The 19,606-nt window shown below is 42.8% G+C and overlaps 1 protein-coding gene across 3 annotated transcripts in view; it reads left to right on the top strand.

The window, feature by feature from the left end:
- UXS1 (UDP-glucuronate decarboxylase 1) overlaps window positions 1-19,606 on the top strand; it is a 94,329-nt gene that overhangs the window by 36,274 nt on the left and 38,449 nt on the right. For 2 of the 3 annotated variants that reach the window (XM_008008291.3, XM_008008292.3), the window contains exon 6: window positions 11,825-12,005. The exons of the other annotated variant lie outside the window; for it this stretch is intronic. In XM_008008291.3, coding sequence (XP_008006482.1) covers window positions 11,825-12,005 — 181 coding nt within the window. The remainder of the gene's footprint in view (window positions 1-11,824; window positions 12,006-19,606) is intronic. 3 annotated transcript variants of the gene reach the window in all.

The raw sequence follows: 19,606 nt of genomic DNA, 5'->3' as shown, positions 1-19,606 counted from the left end.
CATGTTGCATGTTTTTAAAGTAACAGATTTGTTGAGATATGATTCACATACCATACAATTCCCCCTTAAAATGTATAATTCAGTAGTTTGTAATGTATTCACAGAGTTGTACAGCCATTACCACATCCAATTTTAGAACCCCCTAAGGAAGCCTATGTTAGCTGTCACTCTCCATTTTCCCTTAAGGCCTTCCACACCCCAATGCCTAGGCAACCATTAATCTGTTTTCTGTCCATGTAGATTTGCCAATTCTGAGTATTTTATATAGATGGGATAATGCAATGTTTGCCTTTTGTGACTAGCTTTTCTCACTTAGCGTGTTTTCAGGTTTCATTCATGTGGTAGCTTGTATCAGTAGTTAATATATTTTTATTACCAAATAATCCATTATGTGAATATACCACATTTTATTTATACAGTAGGACCTCCATATCTATGGATTCAGCTAACCATGAATTGAAAATGTAGTTAGGCCCACAATGGTTATGTCTGTACTGAATATGTGCAGACTTTTTTTCTTGTTATTATTCCTTAAACAATACAGTATAACATTTTTAAGTAACGTTTACATTGTATTAGGTATTATAATTATCTAGAGATGATTTAAAGTATACAGGAGGATGTGTGTGGGTTACATGCACTATTTTATATGTGGAACCTGAGCATCTTTGCATTTAGGTATGGGGGGTGGGGTGCGGCACTGGAACCAATTCCCTGTGGATACTGAGGGACGACTGTACATTTGTTATATGTGTCATAGGGTGACTCTGTTTAACCTTTCGAGGAAGTGCTGTTTACCAGAGCAGCTGCACCATTGTACATTTCCACCAGCAGTATATGAGGGTTCCAGTTTCTCCACATCCTCAACACCACTTATTGTCTTTTTGATTGTAGCCTTTCTACGGGGTGTGAAGTGATATCTTTTTGTGGTTTGAATTTGCATTTCTCTGATAGCTCATGGTGTTGAGCATCTTTTTGTGTGCTTATTGGTCATTTCTATGTCTTCTTTGGAGAAATTTCTATTAAATACTTACCTATTCTTTAGTTGGGTTATTTTTCTTTTCATTATTGAGTTGAGTTCTTTATATATTCTTGATTCAAGTTTCTTATCAGGTATATTATTTGCAAATATTTTTTCTCATTCTGTAGGTTGTCTTTTTACTTTCTTGGTGGTGTTCTTTGAAGCATAAATGTTTTAAAGATGAAGTCTGTTTTTTTCTCTTTTGCTGCTTGTACTTGAGTGTGTCATATTTAAGAAATCATTGCCTAAGCTAAGGACACAAAGATTTACTATATTTTTTTCCTAAGAGTTTTATAGATTTTGTTCTTAAATTTAGGTCTGTGATCCATTTTGAGGTAGTTTTTGAATAAGGTATTACGACATCATTCTTTTGCATATGGCTGTCCAGTTGTCCAGCACAATTTGTTGAAAAGACTATTTATTGCCCAGTGAATTTTCCTGGCACCCTTGTTGAAAATCATTTTACCATAAATGTACAGTCAAGCATCACTTAACAATGGGGATACGTGCTGAGAAATGCATTGGTAAGTGTGTTTGTTGTTGTTCTGTGAGCATCACAGAGTAGACTTACACAAACCTAGATGGTACAGCCTGCTACACACTTAGGCTGCGTGGTATGACCTGTTGCTCCCAGGCTGCAAATCTGTACAGTATGTTGCTATACTGAATACTGTAGGTAGTTTTAACAAAGGTAAGTATTTGTGTTCATCTGTATAGGCCACTTACCACAAACGGAACTTGCAGGACTAGAAGTTGCTCTAGGTGGGTCACTGAGTGAATCCCTTATAATTAACTAATTTCCTATTTGGTACCTTTCCCTTCTCTTTCCCTGTGGAATCCAGTTACTATCTGGGGTCACTTGCTTTCAGCCTGAAGAACATCCTTTAGTATTTCTTGTGTGGTAGGTCTGCTAGCAATGAGCTCTCTCATTTTTTGTTTATCTAGGGATGTCTTATTTTTGAAAGTTATTTTTGGTTGTATATAAGATTGTTGACTGCCAGTTTATTTTTACACTTTAAATATGGTGATAGAGTTTGGATATTTGTTTCAGCCTCCTAATCCCATGTTGAAATTTGATCTCCAGTGTTGGAGGTGGGGCCTAGTGGGAATTATTTGGGTCGTAGGGACAGATTCTTCATGAATGGCTTGGTGCACACCCCACTGTAATGAGTTCACACGGGATCTGATTGTTAAGAAAGAGTATGGGACCCCCTTCTCCTCCCTTTCTTGCCATGTGACATGCCTGCTTCCCCTTAGCCTTCTACTAGGATTGAAAGCTCTCAAAAGCCATCACCAGAAGCAGATGCTGGAGCCATGCTTCATGTACAGCCTGCAGGACGGTGTTTCCAATAAACCTCTTTGCTTGGTAAATCACCCACCTTCAGGCATTCCTTTGTGGCAGCACAAAATGAAGTAATACGTATGCCATCCACTGCTTTCTCCATTGTTTGTTGTAATGAACCAGCTGTTAATCATATTGGGGTTCCGTTATATGTGACAAGTCATTTTTCTTTTTCTGCTGTATGAATTTTCCTAGGACTTGTGTAACAGTTACCACCATCTGAGTGGTTTAAAACAACAGAAATTTAATCCCTCGCAGTTCTAGAAGATAAAAGTCTGAAATCAAGATGTCAACAGAGCCGTGCCTATGTCCCTCTGAAGGCTCTGAGGGGAATTTTTCCCATGCTTTTCTCCCAGCTTCTCTTATTGCCAGAAATCCTTGGTGTTCTTTGGCTTGTAGAGACATCACTGTAGTCTCTGCCTCCAGCAGCATGTGGGTCCTTGCGTGCCTCTAGTATTGGATTAAGGTCCCACCCTAATCCAGTAAAACCTTTTCTTAACTAAATACATCTACAGGGGCTTTATTTTCAAATAAAATCACATTCTGAAGCTGTGGGACAGACATAAACTTTGTAGGACAGTATCCAACCTAGTACAGCTATTTTCAAAATTTTATCTTGTCTGTCTTTGGTTTGGGGGATTTCTAGAATGATATATCTGTGTGCATCTATTTTTGTTTATGCTCATCCTAATTGCAGTTCATTGAACTTCTTATATGTACATATGTATGTGAATATGTACATTCACATGTTCATCAATTCTGGGGAGTTTTCAGCCATTATTTCTTTTAATATATTTTGTATTCCTTTCTCTTTTCTGATACTCCCAGTGCAGCATGCATGTCGACGCACTTATTGGTGTTCTGTATTTGTCTGAGGCTCTGTGTAGTTTCCTGTATTTCCTCTGATCTTGGGGTTCCATAAGCCCTTTCAATCCAAGTTTGCTGATTCTTTAGCCTAGTTCCAATCGACTGTTGAATCCCTCTGTTGAATTTTTAGTTTCAATTGTGGTATTTTTCAACTCCAGAATTCAATTTGTTTCTATTTTGTAATCTCTCTTTATCATCTATGTACTTCTTTAAGTATGGTTTCCTTTTGTTCTTTGAACACTTGCCATTACTTTTAATGGCAAAACTGCAATTACTTTTGCACCAACCTAATATTTACAGTGTTTGCCTTGGTGTCTTTGTTATATCCAACACTGGGGACTTCACACAGACAGTTTTTATTGCTTGGTTTTTTTTCTGTGTATGGGTCACCCATTTCTGTTTCTTCGCATGTCTTGTAATTTGATGTAGACAACTGGACATTTTAGGTAGTATATTGTAGCGCTTCTAGATACTGTGCCCTTATCCCAACCCCCACCTTCCCCAACTTGTTTTATTTTATTTACTTGTTTATTTGTTTAGTGACTTGTCATGTCTACTTTAGTGAAGTGTTTCCTATTCCCTCCCCGCCACTCCAGTGTGAAGCTGTAACTGTTGATCCTTGGAGGATGTAGCCTTGGCCACACCCCCTGGGATGATGGTGGCTCTAACAGGCTCATGTTGACAGTCTCTTTCCCTGATTTCCCTGTTAAGCCTGTGCAGTATCTCACCCAGCTGTTAGGCTACAGGGGTTGCTCGCTAATTGCTTTGTTTTTCAACAATGCTGTGTGTTTGAAATTTCTCTTCAGCCTGATTCAGTTAAATTCTGTCCCCTTGGCAGGGGTAGATTTTGAGACCAGTCTTTGAGATTTGTTCTGACCCCAGAAGGTTTCTTAAGTGTCCTCTCCCTGGTTCTTTCTGTTAAACAAACTGGCCTTGGATTTAGCTTTTTATTCTCATGGATCTACTGCCTTCTATTTATTGCTTACCATCTGCATTTCCGTTGTTCTTGAGAGCACCCTTATGCTTGAACTTCTCCACTTTCATTTTGAAATAAAGTCAACTCCCTTTAGGGAGAGCTTTTGAGTGCACTGTTTTCAGTACCTCCGTCCCCCAGGAAAACCTCTGAACCACTGCCCTGAAGCTGGGGTGGGAGCAACACCTCTGTTTTGTAATCAGGGTGCTGTAGCCACTGATTTTTTTTCCTTGCCCCTCTTGGCATGGAACTTCTCCCTTCTAAGTAAGTTGGGGCAACCGTGACTGGAATCCTATTATTCTTAGCCTTCCCTGTCTGGGAAGTACTGCCAAGTGGCCCTTCCTGGTGAGATACTATATCTTTTGAGTGGGATTCTCATTTTCTTGGCCACACCCAGCACATTCCCCACTCTAAACTGTGGGGATGGACTCAAGTGTTGCATACTCTTGCTGTTCTTACTTAATTTTATATTTTCTTTCTTTCTTTCTTTTTTCTTTTTTTCTTTTTTTTCTTTTTTTTCTTTTTTGAGGTGGAATCTCACTTCATCACCCAGGCTGGAGTGCAGTGGCACAATCTTGGGTCACTGCAACCTCCGCCTCCTGATTTCAAGTGATTCTCCTGTCTCAACCTCCCAAGTAACTGAGATTACAGGTGTGCTCCACCACGCCCAGCTCATTTTTGAATTTTTAGTAGAAATGAGGTTTCACCATGTTGGCCAGGCTGGTCTTGAACTCCTGACCTCAGGCTATCTGCCCACCTCAGCCTCCCAAAGTGAATTTTATATTTTCTTGAATACATGTTACTTCATTTGCTGTACATGCTTAGCACAATTTCCAGAGACTTTTAATGGTTATTTAAAAAAATAATTTGGACCATTTATGGTTGTTTCCTTGGGGAACAGGTCTGTGGAGCACTTTATACTGCAATTCTACAAGAAATGATTTATGTAAGACCTTGATGTTGAAATGACTAGTACACAGGTTGGTTTGTTCTTTGACCCATCACCTAGGCTGTAGGACTTTGCATCCCTAAAATATTATTGTCACTCCTGAATTGATATTAGACTTTTGCCCCATATAATCTCTCTGTTTTTCTGGAAGTTACATAAAGTCTCTTGCCTTTTTGAGATGGCTTACATAACTCGCTGTGAGCAGACTCTAAAGTCTGTTAATACTTGTATGTCCCTCCTTTGAGGTTATTTCTATTGCCTCAAAAAGGCATATGCATTTGAGCATGAATTTGGAAATACATTAGTGTCTCAAGTAGCATAGACAAGTTAATTTTTCTAATGTTTTGTTGCCGTGTTGTCAGACTGATCACAAATCTGATAGTCTACTCTTCTTAGTTTGTTTTGTGCCGCTGTAACAGGTTACCACAGACTGGGTAATTTATAAGTAGAAATGTGTTGGCTTATGGTTTGGAGGCTGGCAAGTCCATATCAAGGGGTGTTCTTCCTGCATCGTCCCGTGGCAGAAGGGCAGAGTGTGGGTGAGAGAGACAAAGGGGACCCAACTCATCCTTTTACACATAACCCACTGCCACGATAGTGACATAATTAATTCATGAGGGTGGGGCCCTCATAACCTAATAACTTCTCATCAGGCCTCACCTCCCAATACTGTTGCATTGGGAATTAAGTTTCCAGTGCATGCTTTTGGGGGTACACATTCAAACCCATAGCATTCTGGCTGTGGTCTCTAGAATTTATGTCCTTTTCACATGCAAAATGTATTTATTTCATCCGAATAGCCCAGCATTTTAACTTGTTCCAGCACCAATTCGAAAGTCCAGAGTCTCATCTAAACATCATTTGGGTAAAATTCAAGGCATGATTCATCTGAAGGCAAATTCCCCTTCAACTGTGAGCCTGTGAAATCAAAACAAGTTATCTACTTATAAAATACAATGGTGGAACAGGCATGGGGTAAACATGCCCATTCCAAAAGAGAGAAATAGGAAAGAACAGGGTAACTTGTCCCAAGTAAGTCCAAAACCCAACAGGGCAAACAAGATTCAATCGTAATGCTCCGGATCATCTTTCTTGACTCCATGGCCTGAGTCCTGGGTACACTGGGGTAGGGGTTGGATCTCCAAGGCCTCTGGGAGCCCCAGCCCTGTGGCTTTGTTGGTCTCAGTCCACCTGGCAGCTCTCATGAGTTGGAGTTCTGTGCCTGTAACTTCCTCAGGCTGGTGTTACATGCTGGTGGCTTTACAGTTCTGGAGTCTTGGTGGCAGCTGAATTACTGCAGTGAGTCTCTGCCTACCCCCCCCCCGGCCCCCCACCACCTCCCACCCCGCCCCAGGCTATTTGTGACATCCTTTGAAATCTAGATGGAAGAAGCCATGTTCTCATGGCTCTTGCATTCTGCACACTTGCAGAATTAGAGCACCACATGGACACCGCCACCGTTTACAGCCTGTATCTTCCAAAGTGGTAGCTTGAGCTGTGCCTGGACTGGCAGGAGCCACAGCTGTGCTGGTTGAGGAGTGTTAAGGGGAGCAGAGACTTGTGGCAGCACAGGGCAATGAATGCTGACCTTGAGCACCTCTCTGGAAACGTTGGCCTCAAGGTCCCAACCTACCTGGAGGATTTCTGAAATGCCTTCAGGGTCGTTCTCCCCCCCCCCCCCCCCCCCCCCCCCGTTGTGTTAATGGACAGAACCTGGCTTCCTTCTAGCCATGCTAATCTGTGTATCAAAGAGTCAGTTGTCTGCACTCTCCCACACTTTTTCATTCTTTATATGGCAAAGCTGGGGATTAAAAAAATTTTTTTGTTCTCTTTCCCTTTTAGTTATACAATCTGTCTTTAAACCATTTTTTATTTTACTCTGTGTAGTTAAAAGAAGTCATGCAATTCTTTTAATATTTTGCCAGAAATTTCTTCCACCAGATATCCTAGCTCATGGCTTGTAAATTTTGCCTTCGTAAAGCCAGAGGACACAGACACATTTCAGCCAAGTTCTTTGCCACTTTGTAACAAGGATAGCCTTTACTCCAGTTTCCAGTGATACGTTCATCATTTCCGTCTGAGACCTCATCAGAATGGCCTTCACTGTCCATATTTCCAGCTGTTCTGATCACAACCATATTATAAGTCATCTCTAAGAAGTTCCAGACTTCCCCCACAGCTCTTCTCTTCTGAGCCCTCACCACTGTCTCTTTAACCCTCCATTCACAGAAGTCTAGGCTTTTTCTACCGTGCACCTCCAGATTCTTCCAGCCACTACTCATTACCTAGTTCCCAAGCTTTTTCCACATTTTCAGGTGTTTGCATAAGCAACCATCCCATTTCCCTGGTACCCATTTTCTGTCCTAATCCTTTTTGTGCTGCTATGACAGAGTACCTAAGACTGGGTAATTTATAACAGAAATTTATTGGCTCATGGTTCTGGAGGCTGGGGAGTCCAAGATCAAGGGGTTGTGATCTGGTGAGGGTCTTCTTGCTATGTCATCACATAGTGGATGGGTAAAGAGAGGGCAAGAGAGAGACCAAAGGGACTTAACTCATGCTTCTATGCGGAACTCGCTTCCACGATAACAAACTCACTCCTCTGATAATGGCATTAATCCATTTACTTCACCTCATGGCCTAATCACCCTACCTTTTAACACTGTTACACTGGGGATTACATTACCAAAACCTGCTTTTGGTGGATACATTAAAAGCACAGCGGCACTGATACATGAATGCTGCAAAATCTTGCCATGAATTTTATTATGTACACGTGGAATGATCTTCCTGTCGATGCTGAGTATTGTAGAATTTATTTTGCTTTACACATCACCACAGCAAACACACTTGGTTTTTTTACCCCTCACCTGCCATTTCATAGGTTAGGCGCATTTCCGAGGCATTTGGCCTATGAGTCTGTTATATTGTTGCTATAACTTGAAGCGTTTTCAGCAAATTGGTAAGCCTTAGAACAGCTTCAACAGAAAGAGGAGGCTTGCTTTGAAATGCATTTTTTGATTTTTTGCTAATTTGCTAAGCATGACGAGTTTGAATGCTGACCTCAAGCTAGACCACTTTAGCTGCCTATTGGCACCCCCAAGAGTGAGCCAGAAAGCACACTGAGACAAACCCCTATACTAGAAAGCCATGCAAAGCCGTGTAAGTTCTAATCCATCTCAGTGTAAGAGGTCTTACTTCTTTTCTCCTCTTCTCTTTCGGGTATTAGCTCTTTGTTATTCAAAGAGTATCCTTGGGTTTGGTGATTAGTGTTCCTGATAGAGCTTTGTAAGTGCTAAGCTTTCACCAGATTTGTTTCTATTTGAAACACTTGCCTAGTGGGCTAACATTGATTAGGATAAAAAATTGTATAACCATCCAGCTGTGTTATATAAATCTTAAGTGCTATTTTAGGTAGAAGGAAATTACTTCAGAAAAAAAAAATTCCCATGTGTTTTAGTCAAGCCAAGGTGCTTCCAACAATTTTACGTCAGTACTAAGACTACTGAGATGTTGGAGATGATCATGTTTAGTTTAATACGCTGCATCTCTGATATCTCAGAACTGTCTGCCAGGTATTTTGGGCACAGAAATGATGTTAGAATGCCACTGAACATTTTGTTTTCAGAAATATTTGCATATAGAGAAACAGTTACATTAAAAGGAGTTAAATTTCTTTTTAAAAGTTGCAAATTTTTAACTGTAAAAATCATGGAAAACTTGGAAAAATGCAGTAACATGAAGATAAAATGAAATCTCATCCTGTGAGTTAAGCTGTAGTGGTGAGTCAACTTTGAATTTCATTTATTTTTCTGGAAAATGCTTTTTCATAGTCATTGTTCAGGTATAGCAGTAGAATGTGGGAGCTCTTAAGATGAAACACGAACCAGACAAATTGACAGGCAGTAGAGAGCATGTAATTAGAAAGAGTGTAGCTTTCGTCTATCCCAGCTAGTGATCTCTGAGGATTTTAGTCAAAGACATAACTTCTCTGGGTGTCAGTTTCTTATCTTGAAGGCAAAGAGGATTTGGAAAATGTCGCTGTTGGTAAAGCCAAGTGAAAGCTATCAAGCATGAGGATGCCTGGCCTCACCCATCCTGTCTTAACCATGTGATTCACATTTCATCAGAGCATATGTAACATCTATGTGGTGGTTAAGGGATGGTTATTCTTGAGATTGGCCTTGTTAACTGAAAAACCAAACTCTAAAATATTTTAGAGGTTTATTATGAGCTAGTATGAGTAACTGCAGCCCCAGGAAACACAAAACCAAGAAGTCTTGAGTAAATGTGCCCGAGGCAGGCGGATTACAGTATATACATTTTAGGGAGGCAGAAGTTACAAGGAGGTATAAATCAATATATAGGGGCTTTTACATTGGTCTGGCCCAAAAAGACAGGCTATTTTGAAGTGGGGGCTCATAGGTATAGGTGGGTTAGGAGATTATGTATTTATTTTATTTTATTTTATTTATTTTGAGACAGGGTCTCTCTCTGTCACCCTGGCTGGAGTGCAATGGCACAATTGCCGCTCACTGCAGCCTTGACCTCGCCGGCTCAGAGATTTTTTACTTTGTAATTGGTTAAAGGCGTAAATCTTTGTGTAAAACTTTGGAGTCAGCAGAAAGGAATCTAAGTTGTGACAAGGAAGTCTGTTCACCAATACACTGGGTCAGAGTGACCTGGAGGGATGTGACTTAGCTTCTGTCTGGCACGACCCTAGATCCTGTTTATGATCTCTGTTTTAACATCAGCGTTGGTCAGTTGTGTCTAAACTCCAAAAAGATAAAGTATAGTGAGGCATATCCAATCTCCTTTCACATCATGGCTGGGAACTCAGCTTTTCGGATTTCTCTGGGGTTCCCTTTGGCCAAGAGGGAGTCCACTCAGTTGGGGGGACTTAGGTTATTTATTTATTTATGAGACAGAGTCTCGCTCTGTCACCCAGACTGGAGTGCAGTGGTGTGATCTCAACTCACTATAACCTCCACCTCCTAGGTTCAAGTGATTCTTGTGCTTCAGCCACCGTAGTAGCTGGGATTATAGATGTGTGGCTAATTTTTGTATTTTTAGTAGAAACGGGGTTTCACCATGCTGCCCAGGCTAGTCTCAAACAGCTGGCCTCAAATGATCCACCCACCTCGGCTTCCCAAAGTGTTGGGATTACAGGCATGAGCCACCCAACCCAGATTTCAGTTTTAGTTTATACCCTCCCCTTACTTCTCCTCTGCCATTTTTGATCTTTTTCATCCAGGTGACTTCTTTTTTTTTTTTTGAGATGGAGCCTCGCTCTGTTACCCGGGCTGGAGTACAGCAGTGTGATCCACTGCATCTTCCGCCTCCTGGGTTCAAGTGAGTCTCCTGCCTTAGCCTCCCAAATAGCTGGGATTACAGGAGTGTGTCACCACGCCCAGCTAATTTTTTGTATTTTTAGTGGAGACGGGGTTTCACCATGTTGGCCCGACTGGTCTCAAACTCGTGATCTCAAGTGATCCGCCTGTCTGAGCCTCCCAAAGTGTGGGATTACAGGCGTGAGCTACCACTCTGGCCAAATCCAGGTGGCTTTACTCTCTCACCCGTGGTGAATATTTCATCGTGTGTGAGATTTCATTTATTTTAAACAGGAGTTTCATGGAGAATTACATGTTTTAAAACCATAGACCTAGGAGTTTGTGTACCTTTTATTTTAGGTAGAAAGGATTGCTGTCTTCCTATTAATTCTTTCAGTTTGAAACAGAAGGGTGAAATGAATGAGAATTTTGGTGAAGAGAAGGCAGAGTGGAGAACAGGATACAGCAGGCTAGAGAATCGAGTTGCGCGTGGCAAGTCTGTTTTCCGAGCCTGTTCTTTTCACTCCCACTGCCTATAACCTTCCCCCAGATGAAATTCCCGTTATCCTCCTCCAGTTGCACCATTTAACTGGAATAAAATACCTGTGTTCAACTTAAAAGTATTTTTCAAGCGCAGTTGACTTTTCACCTTTGCAGGGGTCTAGGTTTTGTTATTACCGAGTTTCTGTCAAGACCCCTCACAGCTGCCTCATCGTGTTCTGTGGCTGGGAGTGGATACCACACTGTGTTCACGTCACCACTCAGAAATTAACCACACAGTGGACTTAGGCGTTTAGGGCTTCAGTCTACAAACAGCATGTATTGCTTATTAATTTGTTCTGGTAAACAATTTAAAAGATACTCGTTTTTCATGCGGTTTTTGAATCTCACTTAAATATTTTTTTTCTTGGTAGTTCACCAAATCTCTGCATTTTGCTGATCACTTTTTCTACAAAGCGATTTTTAAAGTTCTGAGCAGTAATATTAAAGCCATGTGAGCTATGTCCAGCATCCCGTTTGTTATAAAACAAGAACCTTTGACTAATGGGAAATTGTCTGTCAGCGAAGACATTTTGAAATTCGTAACTACGATTTTTCTGTGTTCTTCCCAGAGTGGGGGTTTGAAATTTTAGGCTGCTTAGGAGTTTAGAGATAGTGTGGCCTCTTTGTTCTGCAGTGAGAGTCAAGATGCTGCCTTAAAATCTTTGCTGTCTCCCTTCCCCGCCTTGCTCCTGAGTTTTAAGTCGTGGCTACACCAGAGATGTCTCTCCGTGGAGCTGGTCCTCACTGTGTTCTCATGTGCTTTTTCTGGGAATGTTCTGCACACGCTGTCCGGATGCAGATAACCGGAGGCGCAGGGTTCGTGGGCTCCCATCTAACTGACAAACTCATGATGGACGGCCACGAGGTGACCGTGGTGGACAATTTCTTCACGGGCAGGAAGAGAAACGTGGAGCACTGGATCGGACATGAGAACTTCGAGCTGATTAACCACGACGTGGTAGAGCCCCTCTACATCGAGGGTGAGTGAAAACTGCACCTTGTTATTATTCAGAGCTACGCAGGTGGCCTTGCCCTAGCTGCGGGATCCCTGAGGGTAAGCTGTCTGGCTCAGCACGTTGAAAGCTATGTTGGGTTTTATTTTTGAAATGTCTCAATGTGTGTGAGGTGCTGTCCTAGTCTCTGTGGTAACGAGTGGTTATAACAGTGTGAATAGCTGTCTTCTCTCCTACATGGCACCCCGGTCCTGAACTTCGTGGCCCTGTTGAAGTAGCTTTCCTGTAGTACACATCTACTATGATCTGAATGTTGGTGTCCCCCGAAATTCATATGTTGGCATCCCAAGCCCCACAGTGATAGTATTAGGAGGTGAGGCCTTTGGAGGTGATCAGTTCATGGAGACAGAGCCCTCACAAATGGGATTAGTGGTTTTATAAAAGAGGCCTCGGAAAGCCCCCTTGGCTTTTCCACCGTGTGAGCACATGGCGAGAATATGCACATATGAATCAGGAAGCAGGTCCTCACCAGCACGCACTCTGCCAGTCCCTTGATCTTGCTAATTTGATAGAAAACCACTGGTTCAATGTACATTTCTCTGGTTACTAAATATGGTTAGACTTTAACATGTTAATTCATCAGAGAAATACAAATGGTTTTGTTAGTCCATTTAAAAAATATTCTTTTAGTATGAGTTCTTTGTAATAGGAATGTTAACTGTTGGGCTTGTATTTAGCATTTTTCCCACAAAGGCAAAGTTTTTGCCTTTTCGTTTGTTTGAAATTTTCTAACACGGTGTCATCTGTTCATATCCCTTTTGCTGATTCTTCTGTTCTCTTTCTGCTCTAACCATTCCAAGGTTAGATGACTATTTAATCTAATATTTAGAAAGCAGCTGTGGTGTTATTTTGTTGGTTGGTTTTTTGCTTCGTTTTTAAACATTTAATGATGTAAGCTGTTTGGGGTTCATTTTGGAGCGAAGCTGTAGTTTTTGTAAAGTGTCAGAGGCCATGTAGATTATAGCTCAGCGGGCTCACTTTCCTCTTGGACTTCCTCCTGGGATTGCTGTGGGGTCAACTGAGGTCATGCATGTGACAGGGCCTGGCAGGCAGATTCTCACAGTTCCCTGCTAAGCTGCCCCTTCCCATGGTTCAACCCAAAATGCTAGGTGGTGCTGTCACAGGACTTCGCTGATGGAATCAGGGTTATGAACCAGCTGGCTTTAAAATGAGGATGATCCTGGATTATCTGGGTGTGCCCCCACATAGTCACGTGGAGCATCAAAGGCAGCAACAGAGAATGGAAGGGTCAGGTAGAGAGACTGGATAGGAGAGACACCACGGGGAGATCAGGCAGAAGGGAAGCTGGAGAGGTTTGCAGTGTGCGAGGGACCTGACCTACCCTGGCTGGCTTTGAAGGAGCCGTGAGCAGGAGAGTGTTGCAGCCTCTGGAAGCTGAGACCAGCTCCCTGCTGAGAGCTTGTAAGGAGACCTCAGTCCTGCAGCCTCAGGGAACTGAATTTTGCCATCATCCTGAATCATCCTCTGAAGAAAGGAACACAGCCCTGCTGACACCTTGATTTCTGCCTGCGGGGAGGCAGAGCCAAGAACCAGCTGAGCCACACTGTGCCCGGTCCTGTAGACCTGTCAGATCAGATCGTGAGTGGGTATTTTTTGAGGCTCTAAATTTGATTAGGCAGCAATAGAAAACTATTGTGAGGACTTAGCACAGCACTGGGCCCTCATTTCACTAAGTGCTGCCCAAATTATACCTTTTTTTTTTTTTTTGAGACAGAGTCTCGCTCTGTCACCCAGGCTGGAGTGCAGTCATTGAGGCGCCATCTCAGCTCACTGCAAGCTCTGCCTCCCGGGTTCTCGCCATTCTCCTGCCTCAGCCTCCTGAGTAGCTGGGACTATAGGCGCCTGCCACCACGCCCGGCTAATTTTTTTGTATTTCTTAGTAGAGATGGGGTTTAACCGTGTTAGCCAGGATGGTCTCAATCTCCTGACCTTGTGATCCACCCGCCTGGGCCTCCCCTAAATGATACTTATTAATATTACTACTCTCTTCTCTTTTTTAGCACATGGCAAGAAATATTTATTTTATGACACTGTTGTTCATATAATTTCAGTACTACTGAGAAGCCAGAACCTAATAAAAATGGTGTTTTAATAAGTAAATTATCTTCTTTAACTGCGAGCTTTGATACCATAGCTGCTCTAGGCCATTTCCACCAATTCTGTGACTGTGTGTAGGACACGCACACAAACATACACATAATGCAAACACACACACACACGCCCACACACTGAATGAAGTCATACAGGAAATGATTGCTGTTTTGTCCTTTGTTCGGAGTCGTGCATCCCCTTAGTTGGCATGTATGTTGGGAGAGCGTAAGATAAGCTTCTCAGCCTCTGTAGTTTGAAGCCTGTTTTCCACTTTCTCCTTCAGTGGGTCCTCAGCCTTAGCATCAGGTCTTCTGTGCCCTTGATAATTTCCCACTTGCTACCCCCTTCATCTCTTCACTCTTTCTGCCCTCACAATGCCCACTTCATCCAACAATGCCAAAATGTACCTTCCTTTGAAGCCCACATGGAACATTCTCCAAGATTGATCATATTCTGAGCCATAAAGGACACCTCAGCCAACCAGAAAGAATAGAGTCCTATAAAGTGTCCTCTCAGACCAGAGTGGAATTACACTGAAAATTAGTAATAGAAAGATAGCTGGAAAATTACAAAAATATTTAGTGATGAAACAACAAACTTCTACATAACATATGGGACAAAGGAGAAATCTCAAGAGAGATTAAACATACTTTAAACTAAATGAAAGAATTAGGTTTCTTGTTTATATATTTGATAAAGAATGAGATGGAAGAGAGTCTGAAATATTTTTCTCTTTTCAAAAGAATCTTTTTTCCTTATGATGAAAATAATACGTGTTAAAATGTAGAAAGGTATTTTACAAAGCAAATAGAAAATTATTTTTAATCTTTCTATAAACTGTTGAGGAAATTGGCTGGGCGCGGTGGCTCACACCTATAATCCCAGCACTTTGGGAGGCCAAGGAGGGTGGATCACTTGAGCTCAGGAATTTGAGTCCAGCCTGGGCAACATGGTGAAAGCCAGTCTCTACCAAAAATACAAAAAGTTAGCCAGGCGTGCTTGTGCATGCCTGTGGTCGCAGCCATTCAGGAGACTGAGGCGTGAGAATCACTAGAACCCAGAATGCGGAGGTTGCAGTGAGCCAAGATAGTGCTGTTGCACTCCAGCCTGGGTGACAGAATAAGACCTCATCTCAAAACAAAACAAAACAAAAAAACCATTGAAGCTAACATCCAGTTTTCCTAAATGTGATTTTTTTCCAAATTAAAAGCATGCTTAATAGGTAATATGGTTATATGGTTCAATTATTTTAAAAAATAAATGGAAAAGATGGTTGGGCACGGTGGATCATGTCTGTAATCCCAGTACTTTGGGAGGCTGAGGCAGGCAGATCGCTTGAGTCTAGGAGTTCCAGACCAGCCTGGGCAACATGGCAAAATCCTGTCTCTACAAAAACTAGCCAGGCGTGGTGGCATGCACCTGTGGTCCCAGCTACCCAGGGGACTGAGGTGGGAGGATTACTTGAGCCCGGGAAGTCGAGGCTGCAGTGAGCCATGACTGCACCACACTCCAGCCTGGATGACAGAGTAAGACCCTGTCTCAAAAATAAATAAATAAATAATAAACATAAAAATGGAAAAGATAAAACTGTAAAGTCTTCCTCTTGCCAGTTCTCAGCTCTCCTCAGGAAACAGCTGTTGATCCTTTCTTTGTATTCATCCGCAGTGCTTGTTTGTGACCCAACTAACACAAATAGGTATTTATAGTTCTCCCTTTTTATATAACCTATTATGTATTATCCTGAATCTTACTCCACTTTCTGTGTCCTGGTGATCTTTCATATGTATCATATATAGAGACCTTTTTTGGCAGCTGCTTAGTGTTCTATTTTGTGACTATACTAGCTAGATCTCTTTACCAAGACACGGGTTTTTTCCCCCTCAACATTACTTGTTAGCAAGTTGCCTTCTTATGAATATATTGTAATTTCCTTAGTCCTGTGTGGTTGGATCTTTAGGTTGATTGCAGTTTGGGGCCATCCTAAACCATGCTTCCGAAAGCCACACGTCTGTGTCTCTGTCATCATTTTCATAGTACACTGGCTTTCCCAGGGTCCTGCTACAGAGCACCTGTGCTTCCCCGAAATACTGTCCCAATTTACTTTTCCACCATCTGCATAAACAGTGATCTTGAGACCAGTGTTTCCATGGGAAACAGGAAAAGGCAGAAATACGCATCGTGTCATGGGAAGACCAGTACTGGGAACTTGTAGGATCTCTGTTGAAGAGGTCCAGGAAAATAAAAGAAGGAAGTGTCCATAGCTAACACTTAACTATATTCCAAGTGCTGTTCTAATTGCTGTTTGTGGTTGTCAAGTTTAATTATGTCAATACCTGTGCGAAGTAGGCAGCTATTTTCCTCTTTTTTTAGGTGAGGAAACCAAGACGTGGAGTCCTTTCCATTACCTGCCTTTTGCCTGGATGCTCGGTTCCTATGGAGGGCTGTGGGTGGGGGCACCAGGAGAGGGAAGACAGGAGAGCCAAGCCATTAACCCTGGGCACCCACCCTAAAGAGGAGGGGTGGAAACAGTGTTTGCCAAGGGGATTAAGTCCATGTTTATGTAGACATTTAAAGCGTGCAGCTCCGATTAGAATATTTTTGTTGAAGTATCATTTAGAAATTTTTTTCTCAGCTTTCAGTTTATATTGTAAATGTAAATAAAACTGCAGTGGCGGCTCTTAGAGATCGCCCTCTGTTTAATTTGGAGCTGTGGGGGCTGGCTTCCTGTGGAGCAGCCTAGGACACTGGAAATTCTTTCCCCTGCGGTGGCTTCACAGGGAAGGTGAGCCCCTCGCTCAGAACAGCTGACAGCACTGGCGGGCAACCCCAGCTCCCAGCGGCCGAGCCGGTTTCTAGGGTCCGCAGCCTTTGCCCTAAGTAAATACATTTGACATGAAATGAAGGGAAAATCTTGCTGTGTTGCTTCTTTGTGCCGAGAGAAATTTGGTCTTTATATTTTGAGAAGTTCTGTATCTTCTTCATTCCTGTTTTCCATCCTAAATACTGTTTCTGGAGACGAAGACTAGGACCATGCTGCGAGGCTTCACATTGCAGAGAGGAACATCTCGTTGGGGAGTATTTCTGTAAAACCTCTGACTCGAGTGTAGGAAAAGAGAATTCGACTGTAAGTGTCTTTTATGATGGGAATTGAGTATATGCTAAATAATCACGTGAGTTCACAGAAAGAACTAACCCATTGTTTTGCATTTTAGTGTTTCCATAGTCTTCAGTCTCATGGTACAAATCCTTAACTGGCCCTTGGCAGTTTCGTAGAGCGTGGGAGTGGCCCAGAATGAGGCGTGACACAGACTATGTCACTAACTTAAGAAAAAATTAAAAAGAAAATCAACCAAGGAGTGGAAGCTATAGTCAGTTTTTCTGTGGAAGAGGTTTTTTTTTGTAGAAGAAAATGCTTGATTTTTCCGATGCGTTCTGAACAGTGGTTTCAGGTTATTCCGAGTTGTTCTCTTCCTACGGTGATTTTTTTTCTTTTCTATTTGTGTGTCATTTATGTGGGTTTTGGGCACAGTGAAATTCAACCTAAGACCCTATAGGGAGTTCATTTGTGGTTTGACTGGTTGGATTTTGCTGGTCAGAATTCACAGAAGGGCCGAGCAAGTCGCAGCCGTGCCCTTACCCAGCCTCTTCCCAACATAAAATTACCCTGCTTTCTGGTAGGAATGCTGCTGATCATTAATTGGAGCTCTTTTAGGCTCATTTCTTGAGACTTCTGTTTTTCCAGCTGAACTCCCAGCACATGGCTTTGTAAATGTGAAAGGTCGTGGCAGGGTCTCTGAGCGGTCTCTGGAACGGCTGTGTGGGCACCCGTGAATGGGCTGCCTTTCTGTCCCCCTTTGACTTCCTCTCCCCACCTCAGCTTGGATTTTGGAACATCAAGCTCATGCGTGGTGTACTCTGAACTGCGCAGCTGACATGTTCCAAGGGCCTCTGTCCTGGGTTGTTAGAGGGTTAGAGGGTTAGCCTCGCTGCTTCATTGACATTCTGAAGCCGGTTGTTACTAATGTTACTTCATGTTTACCTGGCACCCCTCATTGCTGGTTATTGTCCCTGTTCTGAGTTTCCCCTCTTTTCTGCCCTTCAGAATTGCTCAGCAGATTATTTAACCAACAGACTCTGCTACAGTGCCCTTTTTAGGGTAGGAACTGGAGTTATTGTTAACGTTACAGGAAGAACACATTCTCAGAGGAGAGCGGGTGGTGGGAAACTTTGATTTTCATAGAGTTTTCAGTTTCCTCTCAAATGGGAGGATGCAGCAGCGCTGCTGCTTAACTGAACGTCTCGACAGTTTGACGGGGCAGCCCTCGGCCTTCCGGAGCAGCAGTGGGACTGACCTGTCCAATGAGGAAGAAACACCGAACCAGATGGACTGGCCTTTGGGGATGGAAAAACCCCAGTTTACGCTCAGTTCTTCTCTCAGCTAACTTTTGTGGAGCCCTGTTCCCAAATTGGCCCGGGCCAGAGCACCGTGGAAGGGTATTTGTTGTAAATGGAAGGTTTCCAGGCCCTCCTGGAAATCCTGAAGCGTGAGACCTGCAGTGAGCTCAGGAGTCTGCGTTTGTGGGTGACCAAGGGGGCCTCCCCTCCCTGCAGAGTCCACACTGAGAGCATCAGGAGGGGAAAGGCCTGCGTCTTGTGCTTGGCGAGCTCATCATCTAGTGAGGAAGGCATGTGTGAATCTCCGGACAAGGCAGCACTGAGCCGTTGTGGACTAGCGGTGCAAGCGAGGGATTATTTCTGACCAAGGGCAGTGAGGTTTCCCACACAGACTGACGTCTGGATTGAGCTTTGAAGAAGAAAGCCAGGACTGGAGCAGTTGAGGAGGGAGGCATGCGAGGCTAATGGCAGTGGCTTTCTGTTTGATGTCGGGGCGGTTTCCTGTTCTCTCAAGGCACACTTCTTCCCTCTTAGCCTTTCATGCAGTTTCCTGTCTTTCTTTGCATACCTTGTCACCTTAAGAGGAAAGATAGTGATGAATAATTTGTTGTGTTAGATCACTGCCCTTGCAGAGTTGTTTAGACTCTCTTTGAAGAATGTAGGGTGACCCTGTCTGTGTAAACAGCAATGCCCGTGAGTGTGAGTCAGGTGGCAGCAGGTTCCAGGGCTTGCATACCTGAGCGGACTCTGTGGTGTCGTACTCAGCTCCGAAGGTCTAGCCAGATTCTTTTTTTTTTAATTTTAATTTTAATTTTTAAATTTTATTTCTTTTTTTGAGACGGAGTTTTGCTCTTGTTGCCCAGGCTGCAGTGCAGTGGCGCCATCTTGGTTCACCGCAATCTCCACCTCCCAGGTTCAAGTGATTCTCCTGCCTCACCTTCCTGAGTAGTTGGGATTACAGGTGCCCGCCATCACACCTAGCTATTTTTTTTTTTTTTTTTTTTTTGAGACGGAGTCTTGCTCTGTCACCCAGGCTGGAGTGCAGTGGCCAGATCTCAGCT

Source organism: Chlorocebus sabaeus, chromosome 14 (assembly GCF_047675955.1).
Source record: "Chlorocebus sabaeus isolate Y175 chromosome 14, mChlSab1.0.hap1, whole genome shotgun sequence".
In the NCBI taxonomy this organism is placed as follows: Eukaryota; Metazoa; Chordata; class Mammalia; order Primates; family Cercopithecidae; genus Chlorocebus; species Chlorocebus sabaeus.
The sequence above is the reverse complement of the archived record's forward strand: the minus strand, read 5'-3'. Positions and strand labels throughout refer to the sequence as shown.